Here is a 27,380-nt window from a genome sequence, read left to right as displayed (position 1 = left end):
CTAGTCCTAGACCAATATATCCAAAATCTTGGCTTTGGACTGAAGAGGAAGCAGCTATAGTACTTCAGGCAGCCGTCAGAGGGTTTTTAGTTCGATGTGATCCTGAAGTACAAGAAATGAGAACATTTTGGAAGGTATTCTATTAGAATGTTCTTTTTATATAAGTATCGATAATTATGGTCTAATTACTAAAGAATGAACATAAATGGTTAAAGGATAAACACGAGGGATGGGTGGGTGAAAGAAACGAATGAGCAGGATGTCAGAAGCGAACAAAGTGTTGTTACTCCCATTCCTCATCCCTCTTCTTTCACTGTCTTCTATTTATAATTTAATTCGGAACGTAAGGAATGGATTTTTTCCTTTAGTATCACTTTCTTTCTTTTCCTACTATCTTATTCTTATTCCCATTATTATTATTAGTGGTAATAAGGATAGTATTGGTAATAATAGTAATAATAGTAATAATAGTAGTAACTATCAAGTTCAAATAGGTAAGGAAATACCTTGGATTCTCTTCTTTTCTCTCTATTCATCAATTATTTGCTCAAAGACATCAAATATTCAAAAATATTACGTTAGGTGACAAATTTGCTTGAAGTTGTTATGTCTTCAAACTCAGGACCCCTACTATAAGAGGCCAGGCACTTAGTCTCTGTATAAACTCAACAGGAAGTCTTTATAGGTGGATTAAGCTGCAGACGGAAGCTGGAACCTTGTTCTCGTCAATATAGATATATAGTATATTATTCATGTAGTAATGAATATTGATTAAGTTACTGGGGGCTTCAAACTTTATTTGAAAAAAGTAAAGTCCTTGATAAATCATGTACTCAAATGTAGTTACAATAAGTATTGTTGCATATATTGTTTTAAAAAATATATAATAGTATCTAATCATAGTATCAGGAATCGATAAGCATTAGTCGCCTTAATTTTATAATTTGAAATACTTAAAAGAGTTTCAATAATTCAAACTAAACATATGTTAAATATTAATAATAATGATATCAAACAAGAGTCGTTGACAGATTGTTTCTGACATACATTAACGAAATTTTCACTCCACAAAATTTATATTATTATTATTATTTTCTTGTCTTTTCATTACTTGTTTATTATTCTTGATAATTTGAAACATACTTTTCATTTCTTAAAATTTCATTTATTTAGTCTATTTATTTATTATTCTTATTGCTAATTTTTTCTTTACTTTATCATCACTTCTTCCCTCCAATAATATTAGTGATCTACAGTTTTAACCTAGAAGCTTTATCACGTGCCAGCCATTGTGTCGCCGAATCTGTCAGTTTCTTCTTTATTTTTTTAAAGTCTCTTACTCTTTCATTCTCTCTGCATGGTGAAGAATCAGCGAAAGTGCTTACAATATAGTTAACTTTTTCCTTTATTTGTGGTTTGTGATAGCACTTTAATTTCTGGAAAGTAATTTCCTTTAATACGTACACTTTGGGGTTCCTTTGTTTCCAACTCTTTATATATGATTGCTACGCAGTAAGAGATTGTGGCATATAAGAGAAGGTACTTACCCTTTAATATTCAACACATAAACATATTTAGTGTTAGATATAAACAGTTAACTTTCAAAATTTGAACGATTGGTCAATGGATTGTAGAGAGGAGAGAAAATAATAATAATAAAAAATAAAATTAGAGATAAATACCTAGTCGTGCACTGTCAGGCATTTTGAGATAACACCCAAAATAATTTACATTACAGTAAGACGACTAAACTACAGTGATTAACTCTCTAGTGTTGCATTCAAGAAACGATAAATTTCAATTAACCAATACATATTTTTTTTTCTCTCTCTCTCTCTCTTTATAGGTTCGTTGATCAATTTTAAAATCATAAGTGTTTATGACAATCAAAGGATTGAAAAAAAGACGATCGCAGTTCGACATGTTAACCACTACCCTACTTCGTCCCCGCTCTCAGAGCAATTACATATTCTATCACTCTTGAAATCGGTGTTAAAGAATTCAGACCACATGGACTGTTCAATAATTTCCGTTATGCTTTGATAACTCAATGTTTCCATTACACAACTCATCGTGGTCTAAGTGATTGAACACCGTCTTCAAAAGTGATAGAATTTATACGTCTGTTCAGGAAGCAGAGTAGCGTAGTGGGTTAGTGTATCGGCATAGTGAGCCGGAGTCCAGAGTTCGATTCTCATTCCAGTCGTTTCTTTTTTCAATCTGTACATTATTGAATTCGCACATATATAGTATAGGAATTGGTCTGATATAAAATCAGTTATTTCTTTGAGTTATTATAAGTTTATCTTCGCTTTCAATATATTTTTGTACAATACTATCGCGTGGCATTTTATTTTAGCCTACATGGGGCCCACACTGGAATTCTTTTGTTCTAACCATTTACAGTAAAATAACATTGTAATGAAGTTTTAGGGAATCATTCGTTTTAGTGAAATTTGGTTAAACTAAGTAAGTCAGTTCTCAAGAACTCATCTGTTGTTATATCCACTGTAGGATCTCCAGTATTTCAACAGACGAAAAACTGGAAAACTATGATATATACTGTACAATTCTTACCTTATCCCAAATCGCAATTCTTTCTTATTTAATAATACTTTCTGATAAAAATATATAATAGCAGAACATTTTTCTTTAGTGGAAAATAGTTACTCCAATTTCTTTTCAGCTATAAAACATTGATTTTATGAAGAAAGTGGCCTATGATTATTTCATGTGTAAAGAATACGTGAAGCAACGAAAATGAATAATTTATTTCTTGATGATAATATATATATATATGATTTTAATGTGAGTGAAAAAAAAGAATATAATTTGTTAAATACATTGAATTAAGGTTTAATTCAGCGTATGATAATGATTCCGTCTAAATATATAAATAATTTATTTGTTAGTTTATTGTCCACTGCAAAGTACATTAGCGTTTCTGATTGATACAGTAGTAGAGTGGGGACACTTGGGCCTGTTTTTTTCCTACTGCGCATGCGCAAACCCTGGACGCTGATTGGCTGGCGCAGGTCACGTGACCCCGCCACGCCCCTTGACGCTGATTGGCTGACCACGCCCCCGGCCACGCCCCTTGACGCTGATTGGCTGGCCACGCCCCTTGACGCTGATTGGTCGGCGCAGGCCACGCCCCCGGTCACGCTCTTTTACGACCTCCTATCTACTGCGCTGACTGGCTGGCGGCGGACCCCGCCCCGTTCACGCCGATTGGCTGGCGCGGGACCCCCGCTGATTGGCTGGCACCGGACCCCGCCCCCTTAACACCGATTGGCGGGCCACGCGCACGGTCTGCGCTGATCGGTCGGCGCCGGGTCCCCGCCCACCGCGCACATGCCACATTGCAGTAGAGAATACGAACACATAGCATAGTAGATAATACATAAGACTCGTTCCCTTTTATGAGCACTTTACGAACACATAGCAAGCAGATATCACATTCTCCATCCACCTATTTAACACAGCACATATAGCATAGCAGGGGTGTATTCGTTCCCTTTTATGAGCACTTTTATCATAGCAGATATTACACAGAGACTACGAACACATAACATAGCACATATTACATAGGAGGGGTGCACTCGTTCCCTTTTATGAGCACTCTTTTTAAACATAGCAGAGAATAATGGGGGAGTATTCGCCCTCCATTTTGAAACCAATTTTTTGACCTACTGCGCATATGCGCAAAACTGTTCCAATTCCGCCTGAGCAGAACTGCCGTTCTATCTATCAATGGTACCAGAACACACACACACACACACACAGCAGACCGCAGACTGTTCCGGTTAAGGGACAGATTACGGCTATGCGCAGAAACATAAAATAAGACATAACACCTCCGTTCTCTTTTACGAGCACTTTATAGCAACATAATAGAACAGAGAATTAAAAATATAACAACACACACACATACACACAGCAGACCGCAGATTGTTCCAGTTTAGGAGCAGACTACGTCTATGCGCAGAAACATAAAATAAGACATAACACCCCCGTTCTCTTTTACGAGCACTTATAGCAACATAATAGAGCAGAGAATAAAAAAATAACAACCACACACACACACTTGATTGCTTATGCGCAGTAAAATTAAATTTCCAATTAATTACACATTGCACTCATGCGCAGAAAAATTACACTAGACTACAGCCTGTTCCAGTTGCAGTGCTGGTTCCGGTTATTCATCCCCTAAATAACATAGTATACACCCACACTTGGAAATAACACGCATGCGCAGAAACATTTATATTTCCGATTCGACCATGCTGGTAAAGAATACCACACTTATTTCTACCTGGGTCTTATAGTTTATGTGGGATACGCCCTTTCTATGACAATTTTAACCGATTTGGATGAAACTCAGTATATGAGGGTTTTCGAACATGCTGATTACGAATATCATACTTATTTTTACCAGGGTCTTATGGTTCATGTGGGATACGTCCTTTCTATGATAATTTTAACCGATTTGGATGAAACTCAGCATATGGGGGTTTTCGACCATGCTGATTACCAATACCACACCTACTTTTACCTCGACGTCGTTTGTATGACACTTAAAACCTAATAACTCAAAAATGGGTCCACATATTGAGGTCGTGTTTCCACATTTAGTAACGGGTCACCAGCAACCACAAGTTCCAAAATACCGATCATCGAGGTCAAAGGTCAACATACTTAAAACCTAATCACTCGGAAACGGAGCCACATATTGAGATGGTGTTTCCAAGTCTGGTAATTGGTCATCAGGTACTACAAGATCCAAAACATTGACCATCGAGGTCAAAGGTCAACCTACTTAAAACCTAATAACTCGAAAACGGAGCCATATATTGAGATGCTGTTTCCAAGTCTGGTAATTGGTCATCAGGTACTACAAGATCCAAAACATTGACCATCGAGGTCAAAGGTCAACCTACTTAAAACCTAATCACTCAAAAACGGAGCCACACATTGAGATGGTGTTTCCAAGTCTGGTAATTGGTCATCAGGTACTACAAGATCCAAAACATTGACCATCGAGGTCAAAGGTCAACCTACTTAAAACCTAATTACTCGAAAACGGAGCCACACATTGAGATGGTGTTTCCAAGTCTGGTAATAGGTCATTAGGTACTACAAGATTCAAAACATTGACCATTGAGGTCAAAGGTCAACATACTTAAAACCTAATCACTCGAAAACGGAGCCACATATTGAGATGCTGTTTCCAAATCTAGTAATTGGTCATCAGGTACTACAAGATCCAAAACATTGACCATCGAGGTCAAAGGTCGACATACTTAAAACCTAATAACATGAAAACTGAGCCACATATTGAGATGGTGTTTCCAAGTCTGGTAATAGGTCATTAGGTACTACAAGTTCCAAAATAATGACCATTGAGGTCAAAGGTCAACATACTTAAAACTTAATAACACGAAAACGAACCCACATATTGAGATGGTGTTGCCACATTTAGTAATTGGTCATCAACTACTACAAGTTCCAAAATAATGACCATTGTCGTCAAAAGGTTAAAGTACTTAAAACCTAATTACTCGAAAACGGAGGCACATATTGAGGTGCGGTTTCCAAATTTAGTAATAGGTCATTAACTAGTACACGTTAAAAAACGTACTGACTTTCGAGGTCAAAGGTCAAATATTTAAACCTTAATAACTCGTAAACGGAGTCAGCAAGAGATTTCTGTGACCTATAATTTTTTTGTTCCAAGCAGAAAAAGTGAAGAATGAATAAATTTGCTATTGTAGTAACGAGAAAAATTAAAACAACGCCATTTTTAACTAGCTCAGAATTTCTGTACATTTTGGGTTATTTAAAATAATTTGGATGGACTAACGAAAAAGAAAGCAGAGATATGTCATTTTAGCTAGCTGAGAATTTAAAGAAACAAAGGGAACCTACTCAATTTTCTATTAACGAGAAATGCCATATTTCAACTACCTCAGAATTTATGTCTTTTTGTACTAATTAAATAAACGAAGGAATATTGTACCAATGAGAAATGCCATTTTTTCTAGACCATGTTCTAATATTTAAACAAACGAATGGGTGAATTTAAGTGACCTATTCAATTTTGCATTAATGAGAAATAACGTCCTATTTTAAATAAACAAACAAACGGATAAATTTAACCGGCTCAGAAGTGTACTATTTAAACAAAGGAAGGTCTCTTGAGCGAGATTTCCAATTTTGTAGCAAGAAGGACTATTTTCTAACTAACTCAAATTTGGATGGAGTGTTTAGTTTTGTTCGAACCAGAAAAATTTGATTGGATTATTTCCTTATGTACCAACTGGGAAAAGTGAAGGAATAAATTTGGGTAGAATATTTAGTTTTGTACCTAGCAAAATAAGAAAAAGAAGTGAAGAACGAATAAAATTTGGATGGACTATTTTCTTATGCACCAACAAATAAAATGGAGCACCAGCGACAAAAAAGAAACCGAAGGAGGAATAAATTTGGGTGACCTAATCAGTTTGTAATAAGCAGAATCAGCATTCTATACTTTTTTCTGCCATTCATTGGGGTTGTCCTATTTCCTTTTGTACCAACGAGAACCATTTTTAACAGACATAGAATTTGTACCAAACAGAAAAGAGGAGCTACACGATTAAACAAAGCAATCAATTTTTAACTAGCTCAGAATTTATGTGCCTTTTGTAACGAAGAAACAAATTTGAAGGGGGTTCATTTTAACTAATCCTGCTGCGAGTAGATCAATTAGTACATAGTAAAAAATAAAACAATGTGGTATTATTGCGACTTTCATTTTCGAATACATACGAATTAGGCCACTATGGCAAAAAATTCTACTCTCTCCTTATGCTTTAGAAACCCGCTAGTAGAGCGTCGATTCAGTAAACTCTACATCTAGTAAAAGAAAACGAACAGATAATTTTGAGACAGTTCCATATGGGTAAATACAGTATTAGTAGAAACGATAGTTTTTAATTAAGTAGAGATAAGGAGAGAGTGAAAAAAATGGAAAATTAAATTTTAAATCATTATTATTATTATTATTTTAGAGGTCAAAAGGAAGAATAAATGAATTTGAGTGGCGTATGTACGGAATTTAGTTTTGTACCGGGCAAAAAAAATTTGAATGGAATATTTTATTTTGTATCAGCTGGGAATTTAGTGTTGTACCATTGTATCAATTTAAGTATTTTGTACTATTTAGTACCACCGAGAAGGTGTAGAATATTTAGTTTTGTTGACTTCTTTATTTTGTATTAACGACTAAAACCTTTGTGTGCATTACAATGGCCGAAGTTTTTCATTTCCCTGTGGTACAACGTAATGGTCGCCCCGCTTATTCTAGGTCTACAGTTAGATATTTTCGATTGGATAATGGTATACAGCCACGTTTTGTTGAGCACAATGCCCACTATAACGATTGGTAGACAATTATTTGATGGATAGATATTTGTTTAATAGTCGATATAACAAATGGTATATGATAGAATTTGTTAAGCATTTATCGCAGGTAGATATTAAGATAGACTTTTTGTCGTTGGTTACTCGTTTAACTGCACACAGTTCTATTTTCCAATCAGCTACCTTTTTCGCCATGAAAACTAAGGGTAATAGTTATACCGTGATAGCTTTCTTTCGCTATGGAGGAACGCAGGACACTTTGGATGAGTTATTAAAGTTTTGGAATCATGTGTGCGAGTTCAGGCCAAGTATCCAGATTGCGGATTTACTTGGTTGCTTTACACGATGTGGTAAAACTGGCCTTTTTGCGGTATCTCCTGATACCTATCTGTTGGATCTCGCGGTATTTGGAAACTTGGTGAAAAAGAATAACAAATGGTTTTTCTCACAATAAAGCTATACATACAGAATAATCCATTATGGCAAAAAATACTACTTTCTCCTTATGCTTAGTTGGAGTAGACTTCGATACATTGTGTAAGAATTTCCAATTAATAGCTGTATTGCACTGTACTTATAATAGTCTGTAATAGTGCGGTTTATTGTAGTCTACCAGCAATAATGATCTCTAAGAGAGTTATTAGGTAAAGATAACAATTACACCGCCATTCTGCGAACACATTTATAAGACCATATTCTGCTACTCAAACAAACGAAGGAATAAGCTCAGAATTTCTATACCTTTTCGTGCTATTCAAATAAACGAAGGAATAAACCTATTCATTTTTATACCACCTTTTAGTTTTGTACCAACCACAAAAAAAAGGGAAGAAGGACCATTATAACAAGCTCACTATTTTTATACCATTTTGTATTACTCTAATCAATTTGGGTGGTCTATTTCATTTTGTAACGACCAGAAGAAAAGTGAAGATGATACATTTTATACGTTTGTGACGGATTAAAAAAAAGAACGAGTGGTTCATTTAGTTGTGGTGCTACATTTTGTCACCCAGATCAGTTTCTTTATTTCTTTTAAAGAAAACAATATACTACTTTCACTGACAATTCAGTTGCCAGTGTCCAATGTTTGTAATCTATTAAATTCTTAATATTACGAGTACAATACTACAAATTGATCCATTTATCAGTTCAAGTTCTTCTATTCTTACACAATCAAATACATATGCTACAGTGGGCTCAGTGTTCATTTACAGAATTAAATAATTGTTTATCTTTTTCTAAAAACATTTCTACTATTTTGTTGATATAATAATCACACTCTGTAATGTATTCATATACCAGATTAAATTTTTTCTCCAAAGTATAAGTGTTCTTAATATTACAACTTTTAAAATGCTTCTTTATATAAAGTTTATAGATTTTCTCTCTCATTTCACGTTTAATTAAGAGCGTCCACACCTTTTGCAATAATTCGTAATCATACTGCAACAAACAGTTGTGATCTTTTTCATTTTCATTATGTTTAGAACATGCTTCACATAATAATACTGAATTTGGTGTATACTCATTAAATAATTGTATAACACATGTGTGACTAATACTTTCACTAGTACACCCGCACTCATTAGCTTCCAGTTCAAAACAGGTAATATTTGAAACACTGTCATCATCACTTTCCGGGAGTATTTCATCATTATATCTATTATAGCGTCTAAAATAATACACTTCTATTTCTTGTGTTGGATATATGATTCTCACTTTATCACGTAATTCATCTGGTAAATCGGGGTCAGACGGGTGAATTAACAGTATAGGTTTCTCGTTTTCATGCTGAATTTCTTTTTCTCTAGGTGAAACATAAGCAATTTCCATGCTAGTCATTTTTCTACTCTTCCGCAAAAACAAATCAAGTGTGACACATCTACTTATATACCTACAATAAAAGCATTCTATGCATTCTCCGTGTTTAATAATATGTTTCAAGGCAATGCAAAATAATTCGTTAATATAACGTCATGATGTATGTTCTATTATTTCCAAATATACTCCATAATCTTATATTCCATTATAATAAAATACATAAATGCAAAAATATATATTTGTCTTTTTGGACTTAGACGAGGAAAGAAAGTTTAAAAAATAATTGAAACGTTGAGCAATAGGTAGTACCTTTGCAATACAAGTGTTAGGTAACGCATTCGTAACGCTGCTTAAATATCTGCAGCAACAGAATGAATAATTTCGCACTCTTTATAGATGGTGTGGAACATGAAACTTTTGTTTTCCTTGATGATCTGATTCTTACTTTGATATGATTCCTTCTGATTTTTTCCTCTATCACCACTCTGATCAAAAATGGTCATGCATGCTGTTATGATTCGTCGTCCTTCATCAGTTTTCTTTAATACGCTAATTGCTATGGATTAAGTTATAATTGAATTATGACGCAACTCCGGTTTCTTAAATCTCATGCTCAAATATTTAGTTAGTGACCGGGAAACTTTGGGCTTTAGCGTCGCCGTTAGTATTTTGTAAACCTAAATCGCTAAACACACGTCAATACCCATATAGTGACGGGAGAGGCAATTTAAATTGTTCTCTGGATGACACAAAAATATACAAAATGTAACACCACAAAGGTATAAAATGCTGAGCTGTTTTCTTCTGGTTGTTACAAAAATGAAATAGAGTAATACAGAATGGTATAAAAATAGTGAGCGTGTTATAATGGACCTTCATGGTTGGTATAAGTCACACAAATTTATTCCTTCGTTTATTTGAATAACACAAAAAGTATAGAAATTCTGACCTTATTCCTTCGTTTGTTTGAGTGGCAGAATATGGTCTTTCTTTGTTTAAATCTGAGAAATTGGATCGTATAAATGTGTTCGCAGAATGGCAGTGTAATTGTTATCTTTACCTAATAACTCTCTTAGAGATCATTATTGCTGGTAGGCTACGATACAGCTTTAAAACCTACTCTCATTCGAAAAATAAACTGCACTATTACAGACTATTATAAGTACAGTGCAATACCACTATTAATTGGAAATTATTACACAATGTATCGAAGTCTACTCCAACTAAGCATAAGGAGAAAGTAGTATTTTTCTTTTGCCATAATGGATTATTTTGTATGTATAGCTTTATTGTGAGAAAAACCATTTGTTATTCTTTTTCACCAAGTTTCCAAATACCGCGAGGTCCAACAGATAGGTATCAGGAGATACCGCAAAAAGGCCAGTTTTACCACATCGTGTAAAGCAACCAAGTAAATCTGCAATCTGGATACTTGGCCTGAACTCGCACACATGATTCCAAAACTTTAATAACTCATCCAAAGTGTCCTGCGTTCCCCCATAGAGAAAGAAAGCTATCACAGTATAACTATTACCCTTAGTTTTCATGGCAAAAAAGGTAGCTGATTGGAAAAGAGAACTGTGTGCGGTTAAACGAGTAACCAACGACAAAAAGTCTATCTTAATATCTGCCTGCGTTAAATGCTTAACAAATTCTATCATATACCATTTGTTATAGCGACTATTAAACAAATATGTATCCATCAAATAATTGTCTACCACATCGTTATAGTGGGCATTGTGCTCAACAAAACATGGCTGTATACCATTATCCAATCGAAAATATCTAACTGTAGACCTAGAATAAGCGGAGCGACCATTACGTTGTACCACAGGGAAATGAAAAACTTCGGCCATTGTAATGCACACAACCAAGTATGTGTTAAAGGTTTTAGTCGTTAATACAAAACTAAATATTCTACACCTTCTCGGTGGTACTAAATAGTACAAAATACTTAAATTGATACAATGGTACAACACTAAATTCCCAGCTGGTACAAAATAAAATATTCCATTCAATTTTTTTTGCCCGGTACAAAACTAAATTCCGTACATATGCCACTCAAGTTCATTTATTCTTCCTTTTGACCTCTAAAATAATAATAATAATGATTTAAAATTTAATTTTCCATTTTTTTCACTCTCCTTATCTCTACTTAATTAAAAACTATCGTTTCTACTAATACTGTATTTACCCATATGGAACTGTCTCAAAATTATCGGTTCGTTTTCTTTTACTAGATGTAGAGTTTACTGAATCGACGCCCTACTAGCGGGTTTCTAATGCTTGGTCCTCTTAAGTCTGCTCCAAATAAGCATAAGGAGAGAGTGGAATTTTTTGCCATAGTGGCTTAATCCGTATGTATTCGAAAATGAAAGTCGCAATAATGCCATATTGTTTTATTTTTTTACTATGTACTAATTGAACTACTCGCAGCAGGATTAGTTAAAATGATCCTTCTTCAAATTTGTTTCTTCGTTACAAAAGGCACATAAATTCTGAACTAGTTAAAAATTGATTGCTTTGTTTAATCATGTAGCTCCTCTTTTCTGTTTGGTACAAATTCTATGTCGGTTAAAAATGGTCTCGTTGTCACAAAAAGAAATAGGACAGCCCCAGTGAATGGCAGAAAAAAGTATAGAATGCTGATTCTGCAGACTGAATAGGTCACCCAAATTTATTCCTTCTTCGGTTTCTTTTTTGTCGCTGGTGCTCCATTTTGCTTGTTGGTACATAAGAAAATAGTCCATCCAAATTTTATTCGTTCTTCACTTCTTTTTCTTATTTTGCTAGGTACAAAACTAAATATTCTACCCAAATTTATTCCTTCACTTTTCCCAGTTGGTACATAAGGAAATAATCCAATCAAATTTTTCTGGTTCGAACAAAACTAAACACTCCATTCAAATTTGAGTATTTCAAAATGAAATGAAATTCTGAGTTAGTTAGAAATCTCACTCAAGAGACCTTCGTTTGTTTAAATAGTACACTTCTGAGCCGGTTAAATTTATCCGATTGTTTGTTTATTTAAAATAGGACGTTATTTCTCATTGGTGCAAAATTGAATAGGTCAATCAAATTCACCCATTCGTTTGTTTAAATATTAGAACATGGTCTAGAAAAAATGGCATTTCTCATTGGTACAATATTCCTTCGTTTATTTAATTAGTCAAGAAGAGTTAAAATAGACCTTAGCACAAAAAGGCACATAAATTCTGAGGTAGTTGAAATGGCATTTCTCGCCGATAGAAAATTGAGTAGGTTCCCTTTGTTTCTTTAAATTCTCAGCTGTTAAAATGGCATATCTTGCTTCCTTAGTCTATCCAAATTTTGAATAACCCAAACAGGTACAGAAATTCTAAACTAGTTGCAAATGAGATTTCTCGTTGGTACAAAATTCAATAGGGCACTCAAATTTATTCCTCCTTCACATTTTCTCCTTGGTACAAAAATTTTCCGACGCTCAATCTACGAGTTATTCTGGGTTAAATATTTGACCTTTTTGGGGCATGTAGTTGCTGGTAACCAATTACTAAATGTGGAAACACCACCTCAATATGTCGCTTCGTTTACTAGTCTGATTTTTGACCTACGTGGTAGTAGCTGGTGGCCGATTACTAAATGTGGAAACAGCACCTGAGTATGTGGATCCATTTTCGAGTCATTAGGTTTTAAGTATGTTGACCTTTGACCTCGATGGTCAATGTTTTGGATCTTGTACTAGTTGGTGACCTATTACTAGATTTGGAAACACCATCTCAATATGTGGCCCCGTTTTCGTGTTATTAGGTTTTAAGTATGTTGACCTTTGACCTCGATGATCATTATTTTGGAACATGTAGTACCTGATGACCAATTACTAGATGTGGAAACACCACTTCGATATTTGGCTCAGTTTTCGTGTTATTAGGTTTTAAGTATGTTGACCTTTGACCTCGAAGGTCATTATTTTGGAACGTGTAGTACCTGATGACCAATTACTAAATGTGGAAACAGCATCTCAATATGTGGCCCCGTTTTCGAGTGATTAGGTTTTAAGTATGTTGACCTTTGACCTCGATGGTCATTATTTTGGAACTTGTAGTACCTGATGACCGATTACTAGATTTGGAAACACCATCTCAATATGTGGTGACGTTTTCGAGTGATTAGGTTTTTGAGTATGTTGACCTTTGACCTCGATGGTCATTATTTTGGAACCTGTAGTACCTGATGACCGATTACTAGATTTGGAAACAGCATCTCAATATATGGCTCCGTTTTCGTGTTATTAGGTTTTAAGTATGTTGACCTTTGACCTCAATGGTCATTATTTTGGAACTTGTAGTACCTGATGACCAATTACTAAATGTGGAAACACCACCTCAATATGTGGTTCCGTTTTTGAGTTATTAGGTTTTAAGTGTCATACAAACGACGTATCCTATAAGACCCAGGTAAAAGTAGGTGTGGTATTGGTAATCAGCATGTCCGAAAACCCCTATATGCCGAGTTTCATCCAAATTGGATAAAATTGTCATAGAAAGGGCGTATGCCACAAAAACTATAGGACCCAGTTAAAAAATAAGTATGATATTCGTACTCAGCACGGCCGAAAACCCCCATATGCCGAGTTTCATCCAAATCGGTTAAAATTATCATAGAAAGGGCGTATGCCACAAAAACTTTAGGGCCCAGTTAAAAATAAGTATGATATTCGTAATCAGCATGTTCGAAAACCCTCATATACCGAGTTTCATCCAAATCGGTTAAAATCGTCATAGAAAGGGCGTATCCCACATAAACTATAAGACCCAGGTAAAAGTAGGTGTGGTATTGGTAATCAGCATGGTCGAAAACCCCCATATGCCGAGTTTCATCCAAATTGGATAAAATTGTCATAGAAAGGGCGTATCCCACATGAACCATAAGACCCAGGTAAAAATAAGTATGATATTCGTAATCAGCATGTTCGAAAACCCTCATATCCCGAGTTTCAGCCAAATTGGATAAAATTGTCATAGAAAGGGCGTATCCCACATAAACTATAAGACCCTGGTAGAAATAAGTGTGGTATTCTTTACCAGCATGGTCGAACCGGAAATATAAATGTTTCTGCGCATGCGTGTTATTTCCAAGTGTGGGTGCATACTATGTTATTTAGGGGATGAATAACCGGAACCAGCACTGCAACTGGAACAGTCTGTAGTCTAGTGTAATTTTTCTGCGCATGCGTGCAATGTGTAATTAATTGGAAATTTAATTTTACTGCACATAAGCAATCATGTGTGTGTGTGTGTGTGTGTGTGTGTGTGTGTGTGTTGTTATTTTTTTATTCTCTGCTCTATTATGTTGCTATAAAGTGCTCGTAAAAGAGAACGGGGGTGTTATGTCTTATTTTATGTTTCTGCGCATAGCCGTAGTCTGCTCCTGAACTGGAACAATCTGCGGTCTGCTCTATTATGTTGCTATAAAGTGCTCGTAAAAGAGAACGGGGTGTTATGTCTTATTTTATGTTTCTGCGCATAGCCGTAATCTGCTCCTGACCCGGAACAATCTGCGGTCTGCTGTGTGTGTGTGTGTATGTGTGTGTGTTCTGGTACCATTGATAAATAGAACGGCAGTTCTGCTCCGGCGGAATTGGAACAGTTTTGCGCATATGCGCAGTAGGTCAAAAAATTGGTCTCAAAATGGAGGGCGAATACTCCCCCATTATTCTCTGCTATGTTTAAAAAGAGCGCTCATAAAAGGGAACGAATCTTATGTGGCATGTGCGCGGAGGGTGGGGCTCGGCGCTGACCAATCAGCGCGGTAATGGCGGTCATAAAAGAGCGTGACCAATCGCCGTTAAGGGGGGCGGGGTCCGGTGCCAGCCAATCAGCGGGGGTCCCGCGCCAGCCAATCGGCGTGAACGGGGCGGGGTCCGCCGCCAGCCAGTCAGCGCAGTAGATAGGAGGTCGTAAAAGAGCGTGACCGGGGGCGTGGCCTGCGCCGACCAATCAGCGTCAAGGGGCGTGGCCAGCCAATCAGCGTCAAGGGGCGTGGCCAGGGGGCGTGGCCAAGGGGGCGGGGTCACGTGACCTGCGCCAGCCAATCAGCGTCCAGGGTTTGCGCATGCGCAGTAGGAAAAAAAACAGGCCCAAGTGTCCCCACTCTACTTACAGTGTTTCATATTTTATACATTCTCCGATTTTCAATAATCTTATGTATATTAAAAGTAACGACAAAGGTAGAAATGTTCTTTATTCCAGTTGAATTATTATGTAATATTTTTTTAATTTCTTGGGAGAGCAATGTGTAATTTGATAAATCCTTTTCATTAAAAATTCTTAAAATTATTTGTTAATAATAGTGTTATATCAACTGTTACAGAACAACATAACTAAATTTATTTATTTACATGAACTTCGACTGTCATAATAAACTTTATCGTTGGGAAAGCTGTTTTGTTTCTTGATAAATATTGAAGTAGTTTTAGATATATTTTGAAATTTTAATCCAATTTTCTTTCCCAACAGGAACAGAGAGCATATGGATGCTATGAGCGTACCATAATTAATTATATTTGATACATTGAAGTTTATTAACAGTTATTTATGGGTTTTCTGCTCGCCTCAATATGACGAATGAAAATTTCTTTTTTTTTTCACCTATATTTAATTTTATTTTTTCATAATGTAATTGAAATTCTTCCTGTTTTATATTACAAATATTTTTCTTGTTACACTACATTATTACTTTTTAAATGATAAGTTGCCATTTTTTATACATGTACGCGATCGGTCGAGCAGAATAACGATTTAAAAGTAACAAATGAGGGCGTAATTCCATTTTATAAGCTTTGTGAATTTTCTAAAGGAAGAAGTAATATTTTTTTGATTAAGTAAGAGCGCAAAGTTAAAGTCGACCAGAGAATATTACTATATTATATCTCTGCCTTACCATTTCATTTATTCGTGTCGTATCAAGTACGATTCCGAGACATTGAATACAATCTAAAATTTTGGTGCACTTGAAACTTAACAGAAATACCTCTTCCAATCACTGTACACTATATATCTTGCTGTTTATATGATTTTGTAAATTAAAATAACTGTAAAACTACAAAAAATATTTGTTTTAAAGCAGGAAAACTACTTAATTTTCTAAAATTTAGAAAAATTAAACCTAAATGAATTATATTAGTAAAAAGCTATTTAAGTGTATTTTATTTCTATTCCTACTACACTATATAGGTGCATGACTAGAAAATCCACTTACTTCAAGTAATACAGAATCAAATAATAAAAACTTGTGAATAACTGAATAAATCAAAGCAAGGTTAGACGCAATACTGAAAGTTCGAAGTTCGTTAAAATGAAATGTTTTAATATCAAGAGTATCAACATTTTTGGAATATATTATTCACGAGCAGATAAGTTTCTTACAAGAAAATAGTCTAATGAATTCTTTTCAGTTTGGGTTCAGGAAACATAAGAGCACCGCAACAGTTCTAATCAAAGTATTTGATACCATAAAAGATGCAATCGAAGAAAGAAACGTAACAAATATGGTATTTTTAGATTTTTCAAAAGCCTTCTAGAGAATTAACTTTGGTATATTATTAGCTAAACTAAGTTCTTATTTTAACTACTCCTTCAACGCTATTACTTGGATACACTCATATTTAATCAATCGTAAACAAACAGTAATGACAGATGAAGATTCATATCAATGGATATATTTACAATAAGGGGTATCACAAGGTACAGTACTTGATCCTCTCTTTTGCTCATTATATATTTATGATCTTCTAAAAGCTATAAATCATGTACAATATCATCTATACGCGGATGATATCCTACTTTGTCTCAGCAAATCCACCAAATATTCGAGAAACATTAACAAAATTTATTTATGAACTACAGAACATCGAGATGTGGTCAAAAGGAAGCGCACTCGAAATCAACCCCAATAAATATTACGCTACTTTTATTGGATCAAAATAAATTATGTCAGACACGGATATTTCAAACGCATCCGTAAACAACGTAATAATACCTGTTGTTGATAAAGTAAAAAAAAGGACAGTTTTTTGATAAACATTTGAACTGGGAAAGTCACATTGACTACATAAGGAGAAAAGCTTTCGTTTCACTTTATTCCTGCGTCCGTTATATATTTAACTTGAAATATTCGGATCATTTAACTAGCTACTTTGAAAACCTGAAGTGGATGAAATTGAAGGTACGACTAGATATTACATACTTAAAACTTTATTTAAGATATTAGTAAGTTAAAAACTAGCGTACTTAATGTCGCTGTTTCAATATCATTACGAGTCTCACGAACGTAACACTAGGAGTAACGAAACGTCACCACTTTCTCTGCCGAGGCATAAAACTAGTACCGTGTCAAATTCATTTACTGTCACAGCCATGAAATGTGGAATGACCTTCCAGAAGATATTCGAAAGTCATCCTCGATAGCCATGTTTAAAAACCTACTAAAAAATTACTTCTTGTTTCAGATCAGCACACTAACTAAATCAATACTTATTTCGGTGTGTATTCTATCTAACGCAAGGTCATTACTCTTATTATTATTATTATCATTATTATTTTGTATTTTTAAATGTTTTATTTTGTGTTCTCTTTCCGATGTTCTTGTCATACTCCATACTCGGTTTTTTTTTTTTTTAATTTTTATTTGCTATTATTGGCAATATAACTATGTATTAGGACGAGTAGATGAGATAACCCTTAACTCAGTCTTTAATAAATTGAAATTGAAATTGAAATATTACATAGGGTAAAGGGAAGAGGCCCACAAATAATTTCGCAACTTTGAACATTTCTGTATACTAGTGTTCGTTATAGAGACATTACTGTATATCTTGGAATCTCTTAATTGAACAGAACTTCTCATTCTGGAACATACGACGTTCATAATAACAAAGGTAAATTTTTTAGCAGATTGATCATTTATGATTGCTTGATTTGAAATTATTTACGACTTTTTTTTTTCAATTTAGGAATTGAAACGTGAGAAACAAGAAGAAGAAGAAAGAAAACGGAGAGAAGAGGAAGAACAAGCAGAAGAAGAAGCAGAAGAAGAAGGAGAAGGCGACGACTAATTGGAGAACAGTCAAGAGGCTTCAAGTAACACTTCATTCAAACGTGAAGCGAATTAACCAGACCAAATTGGCCAGAAACCAAATAAGTGTATACAAGACACATTTTATTTTATATGCATGTATATATATATATATATATTCATTTCGAAAAATTAAATAAATTATGAAACATTGAAAAATTACAGGGAAATGGCTTTTATCTATAATGTTTGACATGCAAAGTTTTTTTTTTTTAACTCGAAGACTTTGAACTACTAACTGCTACTTATGATTTGGTCTCTTTGTTTGTAAAATTAAATGAAATATATATGTGCATAAGTTCTCTCCCTTTCATATACCATATTTACTCGAATATAAGCGCCCCTGTCTTTTTCAAAATGTTTGGCTAAAGTTCCTCAAGAGCGCTTATAATCCATAGTTGGGATTTAATGTTTTATTTTTTCTTAAAGTTACTTTATTCTTGATATTTTTAGCTTTATTTTTACGATATTGGTTTATTTTTTTTCCTTACTAGAATGAGGAAAGAGAACGAAAACTATACATAATGATTTGAGAATGTTGACGAGTGGTGAGACTTAGGCCTACTGTAACACCATTGTCAATCTTGAACTCCTTTGTAGCTAAGCGGTTAGAGTACGCGCCTTTGGCGTGGGAGACCCGGATTCGATTCCCGGCGAGAGCTCATGTGGTTCGAATTCCACGTTAATCAGTAGGTCCTCGCTGTTGAAAGGGACGTTCAACTCAAAATCAACTCAACTCAACCACTGTCAATCACAAAATACTGCCGGTTTAAATTTTCTGTTTCAAAATACCATAAGAATGCAGAACGATAACGAATTGAAAATGTTGACAACGTAATGTTCTAATTTTTTAGTTCATAACGTTACATATAGTGTAACTCCAAGCCTGTATTTTTTTCGAACTGATAGAGGTATTATTTAACCCTCTCTTTGGTCGTACAGGAGTGCTTGTTCCACTGGCGTCTCTGGCGGGGGGACGAGGAGGATGCGTACCCTCCAATATTTTGAAGTACAAAATATTCAATATTTTATTCTGATTTAATTTATTTACTAGCGACAGAATAACATATAAATAATAATAATTATATTTATTTGAATATAATATTCGGGCTGTGAAACGATTATAACAGAGTTCTTGATATACTGTACCTCAGGGGGTCCGTGAAGGTAAGCAGAAAGGTAACAAATCGAATCGAAGATAATTAACAAGTTGCGCTAGGTAATACCATTTAAATCACTTTCTTTGATGTCTCCCCCAAATTGTACATGCCAGAGACGCTAATGGCTTGTTCACGCATATTAAATGAATTCTCAAAATAGACATTAAATTTTTAGGAAGCCCTCATATTCAAGCAGCAATTGATCTATAGTTATGCTCTTAAAACATAAGAATAGTAGTCTTTTTTAAAATTAATTTTAGCATTGAAGGGCAACTATTCTACCAACTGCCTCTCATCTTCAGATCTTGAAGAAAATCCAAAGATATTAGATTCAAGGAAGGAAAATGTCTTGATAATAATGACAGACTGAGGATCCCGTTGAGCATTAAGGTACCGTATTATTAATCAGTTCTCATTCATTACAGATCGTAAGACATCTTACTAAGTACGAGGGAAGACCAGAAAATTATTCCCCTCACCATGATAGATATGTGCTAGTAATTGTGTAAAAATTTGAACAATGATAGGTTGGCATCTTACTGACGCGTGTGTGTCTTTACAGTTCCTCTTAGATTGAAGTTACGGCCAAAATACTAGACGGAGGCAGTACGTTGGATACCGAGCAATGATTAGGATTAGGTTTCTTTATCTTCAAGGCAAATTAGCACAAAGGATACACGAAGGGATGGAAATTAGGTATTTTACGACACAGTAAAACGCTAAAAGAAGGAATTCAAATGTGATTCAACAAGTCTACAGGATGACCCAAGATAAGATCGTCTAAACATCCGAATGAGTGACTGCTACCTGCTTACATACGGAGGCAAACATTAGTACGGGGTCCCTTCGCACAACATTACATGATATTCCACGTGTGTGCAAAATGGCACCAAGCTGGTTTTCTCGATTTTCAAAACAACAACGTGTGCCACAAGGATAACAATGCTTTTTAAAAATAGATTAGTGACTATAGATGAATGTTAGATTAAACAACGTTTAATTCTACAACTGATCTTTTAATTTAGTAACTCATATTACAGTTCAGCGTAATAAAAGGACAATAAGTATGTGAGTTCTTTGATGTTTTTATTCATTGACGTCTGTCTTCGTTGGTGACTGAAGAAGTGAACAGGAGACGCTCTCGAAAACTTTTCACCTGGATAAATAATTGCGATATGCTATATTGCAAGCTGGTTATTGTGTAACATTTTTATCGTTCAAAGTTTAAGTTTTTGCTTGTAATTTTGACTATATGCTTCAACCTTCGACGAAATATACAATTAAGGGTGGGTTAACAAGAGACTACATACTCTCTTAAAACAGTCATATCTTAAAATTAATAAGGGTTGATTAAACTGTACATAGGAAACTGCGATTAAAAAAAAAAAAAAAGATTATTGGCATGAATTATAATCATTGTCATTATAAGTACAGAGTGTCTCTAAATAATTATCAAAGTTTTAGTTGTATCTTCTCTTTCAATATACAGTACAGAAATGAAACATATCTTAAAAGGAAGGGCAACTTATACTTTATTATTTTTTTAAATATATAATTGCAGGTGGTGTTTCGTAACTCATCAACGTGAGAAACGCATCCGAGAGCTAATGGTTGCTAAGCTTCGCTTAAAAAAAAGCATCGCTTCCTCGCTTTCCTTTGCCATTGTTGCAGCTACTTCTTGTAAATTAGTGGCAACCCAGATATCCGACTTTTCCATCCAAACTGATCTTGTTCCTGACAGAAGTCCATAAATTCCGATCCCAATTGCATCGACTAGCGAACCCCACAAAACTCCACGTGTTTCTATTAGTAGTGGTCTTCGGCGAACACCAGCTCATCGTCGCTCACCTTATTGACCGGCTTAAAATTTAGCCAGTATATACGCCAACTCAGTGATACGGTTCTTTCCCAGAAAAGACCAAAATTTACGTCTGTTCGTAAGCCCCCTGCAGTTTCTTTAAAAATCTGTCATGGTGGAAGACGAACTAATGGTCACTGAGTGATCGGTACTTGGTCTCCGTGGAAAAGTTCGCCTGAAGCGTTAATTTCTGACTTTTTAAAAACTATTTATTGTTATTGTTATATATTTTCTGTATTGTTACTATTATTACTATTTATTGTTACTGATATATGTTTAATATTTCTTGTTATTGTTATATATTTGTTATTCTCATATATTTATTATTTTATCTCTTCTTTTAGATTTTTATTTCTTTTGCAGCAGTTTCTTTGGTAATATTTTGATATGCTTATTTTTAAATTTGAGTCATGTTGATCATGATGGGGGCAAATTGCCTCGATGCTGACGTCCCCACTAAATCTCAGTCAATCAATCGATCAATGTTTCGTAAATTAAACTATAGCACGTAAAGTAAAGGTGGCGCTAACTCCTGGGCGTAAAGCCTATGTCTTGGAATTCGCAAGATGTAAGTCAGAAGTGGGAGTGTAATGTGCTTTTCGGTGGGAACATGTATGTGATCCTCACCGGATGACAACATAAAAAGCTGGTACAAGCAATTTAAGAATACAGGATTCCTATGCAAGGATAAAAGCTCCGGAAGACCACATGTATCAGATGAGCAAGTGGGACAAGTCAGAGCAAGTTTCGTTCGGAGTCACAGGAACTCTGTAATGTGGACAAGCTACAAGAGGACCAAGACTGTTATGAAAGAGTCTGCAACTGAGGCAGTATCGTCTGCAACTGTTACTGGCCCAAAAGCCTGAAGATAACGTGACCCGTCCCATCTTCTGCGAAAGGTGCTGGATATAGATGATGATTTCTTTAGTCGTGTAATCTTTACTGATGAAGTCTCCCCCTTTCATCTTAATGGAACATAGTGAATAGGCAAAATATGCATATTTGAAGGTCTGAAAATCCACGCGAAACAATGCAACATATGAAGGATTCGCCAAAAGTGAGTTTCTTTTGTGTAATATATATATATAAAAAGTTTTTTATCAGCTTTTTGTTTTTCGTTTGGAAAACACTATCAGTGGTATTGCATATTTGGATGTGCTGCAGTAATGGCTCTACCCTCAACTGGATCGTGAGAAAAAAAGAGCATCATCTGACAAAAAATGGCACTCCCCCTTAGTTTCAGCGTGAAGTACGGAATTGATTGAATGCTGTTTTTCTGCAATGATGAATTGGTAATCAATATGAGGATGGCATGGCTCTTCTGCAATGGCCCCCAAGATCTCCCGACCTCATCCCCTGTGATTTCTTTTGGTGGAAGTATGTATAGAATTGCCAACGTTCATATTTAGTACTGACAGCTTGTATTTAAGAATTGTGTCTCTCCGTACCGTAATTTAAAAAAAGTGAAAACATGTCCGAATTTTAGTTTTGAATTCGGAATTAGTTAGCATTTCCTTACCAATACACTAATTATAAGATCACCACTGTGATCTCTGTGGGAGGACCGCAGTAGTCTGTGGAGCGAATTTACGACGGTGCAGAGAATTGTGAGCGAGAACAAAAAAGAAAAGTCTCTTAATGAAACTAGAAATACGTTATTTCCAAACTCTGGCAAAAATTTCGCCTTGAATAGACAATCACAGATATATACTTTAGTCCCTTTAGCTCCTATGAATGTTTCACTGCTTAACATGTTTGGAAACATAACATGTAATGGACCAAGTATTATTTAAGTTTACAAAAAATAAAATGTAAAAGCACAGATTAGCCTGGTTTCTTTTATTAATTTCTAGGATATTGATTTTATAACGTAGAGTTTTAATTTCAAAGTTAATCTTTTTTAGGTATAGATAATACTAGGTAGTCTTCCTTTAAATTAATGCTTTCACCAATTTTCAGTTATATCGAAAGTGGCTTTTTTTTTTTAAAAATCCAGAAATGTGGCAACTCTAGGTACGTAAAGGATTGTGTTTACGTGCCATCGCTATCTGCTGACCTTCCTGGATTGAGACGCAGGATTGTTGCAGCAGTGGAGTCTGCTACACCAGACATCCTAGCTTCAGTATGGGAAGAAAATAACTGTAGACTAGATGTGTGCCGTTTGCAATCCCACATGAGTACTCGTAACTTGTGACAAAAATCTGAATTACAGTTTTTTTTAACGTATGCATTTCTTTATTAAAAACTTCCAACATTTTAAAGGTTAATAAAACAAAACGTATTGCAGATAGAAAATTGTTTATTCAAAAAAAAAAAAAAAAGGAACGGTATTGGAAATAGTTTCAATCACTTCGTTCTATTCTTACACTCTCTCTAGGAAATTTAACAGCTGCAGCATGCTTCCTTGCAGAACGTTTTGAGAATGGAAAACAGATTGTCTTTCAGGCTTAATATTCTCAGTATTCTCAGGCGTACAAGCACTTTTATTTCAGCCAGATTTTAACTCTGGATCCGTTGTTCGGAAATACTGGACCCATTGGAAAATAGTCTTCCGATCAGGAACATTTTCATTAAGTGGAATAGCAAACTTTAAGCAAAAAGCTCTTTGCACTGTAATCACAGAACTGCTTTTTTTTTCTTTCTTTTCTTTTTTTAATCGACTGCATATGCGAGATGATCTTATGACCAAACCATAATGACAACCGAATACGGCAGGAGATTGGTGAGCAAAAACGATAACTCCCAATTCTTCTCGCCCCTCCACTGACAGCGTTAGAGCCGATCAAAAAGTGGGGGGTTTTATTCGGTATTACTGACAATAATTACATTGTGAATTATTGTGTCATTTCAACACACAACTGAATAGAGACTATTTTCAACCATTTTGTATATTTTTGAATAAACCATTTTTTATCTGCAATACGTTTTATTAGCCTTTAAGATCTGGGAGGTTTTATTAGATCACCCTGTATGTAATAAAAGATACGTTTAATTAAAATCCAATATTAATTTAGGAACAGCTTGTACTGACAGATTAATTACCGATTGACTTCCATTTACTACGGTCTTCAGATAACCTCTTCGTCTTCACGTAGCAATTTTCTGTTTCAATATCGTTCATCAACTGTTGCTTCTTTCTCCTTCCACCATACCTTCTAGTATGTCCCTCTATTATAGTTCCTTTTCAAGCAATGTCTCAACCAGTTTCTCTTCCTCTTTTAATTGTATCTAACATTATTCTTTTCTCCCTTCCTATTTCTAATACTTCCTCATTCGTTTTCCGTTTGAACCATGCTAATTTTCATTTTTTCCTTAACATCGTCTCCGTGGTTTCCTAGGTATTTTGACGTTTTTTTACATTTTCATTCCATCAATTATCTCAATTGATATCCTAATCCTAATGATCAATTACCCTAATCATTTACTTTCTTCATTAAGCATCCATGTCCTTTAGCCTAAAGAGCATGACCGTGGCACGTAAAACAGGAAATTTAATTTCCATTGATTTCCACATTCATATTTCGAAAACCTAATTTCTTTTTTGATCGCTTTTGCGTAATGTCAATATTTCTGCTCCAAAGGGTGCGTGCAGTAGGCCTGCCTCATTGTTGAAGGATTTCCCACGGAAATAGTTGTTCAGGGAATTGAATAGGTGGCAATTTAATAGTGCTAGTCCGGCAAATATGATGGATGGGTCTCTTAACCAAGTTGCTGAATGGTATCTCTGGTCGTCCTTCTCATGTGTGGCCTTGCGTTGTCGTCAACATCTTGTGATTAAGGAACTTTCATTCCTGTTCCACGTTGCAACTGTTGCAAGTACAGATCCGAAGTGATAGCGTGCCCTAGTGGTAGAACTGGAATTCTTAATGCACCACTTGGCGCCTAGTTCATCAGACACTGAGCATGATCTTACATGAATGCAAATGTGGTCTTAAGGTGTGAGACACGTGATGAATCCAATAGCTGGTGCGCTTGGGAGTGTCATACTGGATCTTATTTTTCGTCATTCGTGTGCACTTAACCAAATATAGATCTGTTGCGGTGCGAGACAATAACAACAAATGGGCTGTCATTCGTTGTTTTTTGTTGGCTGCCGACAATGTGTGGGGTACCCACTTGCTCAATTTACACACTTTCCCTATGCGGTACAGATAAAGTCTGACAATTTCCTCGGAAACCTGAAAGCGTTCCGCAAGTTCATCACACGCTTGACTGCTGTCCTCATCAATGGCTGCTTTCAAGGCTTCGTGATCTAATACCTGTAGTCGCCCACTAGGCTCACAAAAGTTTAGATCTCCCGACCTGAACTTCTGGAACCAATGTTAGCGGTGCGTTCGTTCACGTCATTCCTCTCCAAATGCCTGACATATTCGACAACTTGATGCTGCTGCTGATAGGCCCATATTAAAGTCATACAGCAAACAACAGCGAATGAGCTGCTTCTACACCTTCACTCCTTTTCGACATTGGACAAGCTGTGATTAATGTGTGCGCGCAACGTGCTTGTATTGGTGCAGATCAATAGTCACACTAATCCCCTATCGATTTTGAGGCGTGTAACCATTTCCTTTTCTCTGTAAGCGCATCAAATGAGACGTCGAAAATGACAAGAGCTTTTTTGGTTACCTTGCGCTTTCAGCATTAATCAGATTATTCCCCTGTTGTATGATGATGTCACGATCTATTCACATTTCGATTTCGACTAAAAAATCAAAGCCGATCTCTGTCAATAACTTGAAAAGAAAAGGCTTAAATTTTACGTGCTTTATTTTTAACCAGAAGTGGACATCTTATCACTGACCAATTTCTATTTGCGAACGCTTCGCATACTTACCCTGTACTGCTGAAACATCCGGATACTTATTTCAGAGTGTCAGCAATTGCAACTTCGCGACACTCTCAGAAAACGTGTTAAATACATTTGGAATTTAAATTCTATTTTCCGCTTGTTACTGGTTTACTATCTTATCTTTAACAATACGAAACACAAACAATTATTCCACCAGATCGGAAGCATTTAAGTTCTTTTTGAAACAAAATTGCCCGACATTCTTTCTCCATGTTCTTGTGGATGATGTATCTATCTGTCTACTAAGGAAGACTGGGTAATTTTTACTGTCACAAATTTATGTGATATTTGCTCAGTTAATAATACACATCTTAATAGCTTAGGAAGAAAGAAAAAAAATATGCTGGTTATCTCTTGAAGAGGACCTCGGGCCCGAAAACGACCTATCTGGTTGTTCTTGAAGAGAGAACATGTTCCTTCCCCTTTAGTGATGACAAACACAAAAATAATGGCAAAACAGGATATATATAAGTTGTTTCCAGGATATAGGGTAAGTTATAATGGAAGAATTAGATGTAATAATGAAATGTCAACAACTGATATTCCTGACACCTTAGTCAATGGTACCTTGTTTCAAAGGAATGATCGTGCCACTGGAAGGATTCCTGTACATTTTGACGCAAAAGAAGAATGGACTACAATCAGCTGCTTTCATATGACACCAGTAATTTGTGCGATGCAAATTCGCATAGTACGATACTTCGACAAGCCGAAAAAGCTGTATTTTAAGAAATAAGCAATCATACATTTTCCGCTACCGTCGACTAATGATCTATAATTAGTTAAATCTAACTTGAATGACAACTTTGACGTTCATACAGCCGTTTTGACTTTTCTCATGCCACAGTACTATACTTGTGTATTTATAAGTACTGAATATAAGTATTGTGTATTTATAAGTACCGTTATTTTTAATATAATTCTCTTATAGGAACATGACATATTTTGAAAGGGCTTGTTACTTTCGACAGTCTCATAGTTCACTTGAACTATTTGTATGGCTACAGTTTAAATCGTGACATCATCATATCAGCACCGAGACTATATGAGACAGATTTACAGTTTACAGTGGAATACGAACCACTGCAATGCATTCAAATTTCAAGGCTCTCCCACCAGGAATTTAACCTGGGACTCCGTACACCAAAGGTGCGCGTGCTGGATCAGTGAG

At 35.4% G+C, this 27,380-nt stretch overlaps 1 protein-coding gene across 1 annotated transcript in view; it reads left to right on the top strand.

The window, feature by feature from the left end:
- LOC145680610 (IQ domain-containing protein K-like) overlaps positions 1 to 18,504 on the top strand; it is a 48,992-nt gene extending 30,488 nt beyond the window's left edge. The window contains exons 5-6 of the mRNA XM_081751292.1: positions 5 to 134; positions 18,221 to 18,504. Of these exons, the coding sequence (XP_081607418.1) occupies positions 5 to 134; positions 18,221 to 18,322 (232 nt within the window). The 3' untranslated portion in view covers positions 18,323 to 18,504. The remainder of the gene's footprint in view (positions 1 to 4; positions 135 to 18,220) is intronic.
- Positions 18,505 to 27,380: the final 8,876 nt, after the last annotated feature.

This window comes from Thermobia domestica, chromosome 3 (genome assembly GCF_964235325.1).
Source record: "Thermobia domestica chromosome 3, izTheDome1.hap1.1, whole genome shotgun sequence".
NCBI classification, from domain to species: Eukaryota; Metazoa; Arthropoda; class Insecta; order Zygentoma; family Lepismatidae; genus Thermobia; species Thermobia domestica.
Note: the sequence above shows the minus strand (reverse complement) of the source record. Positions and strands in the feature narration are given on the sequence as shown.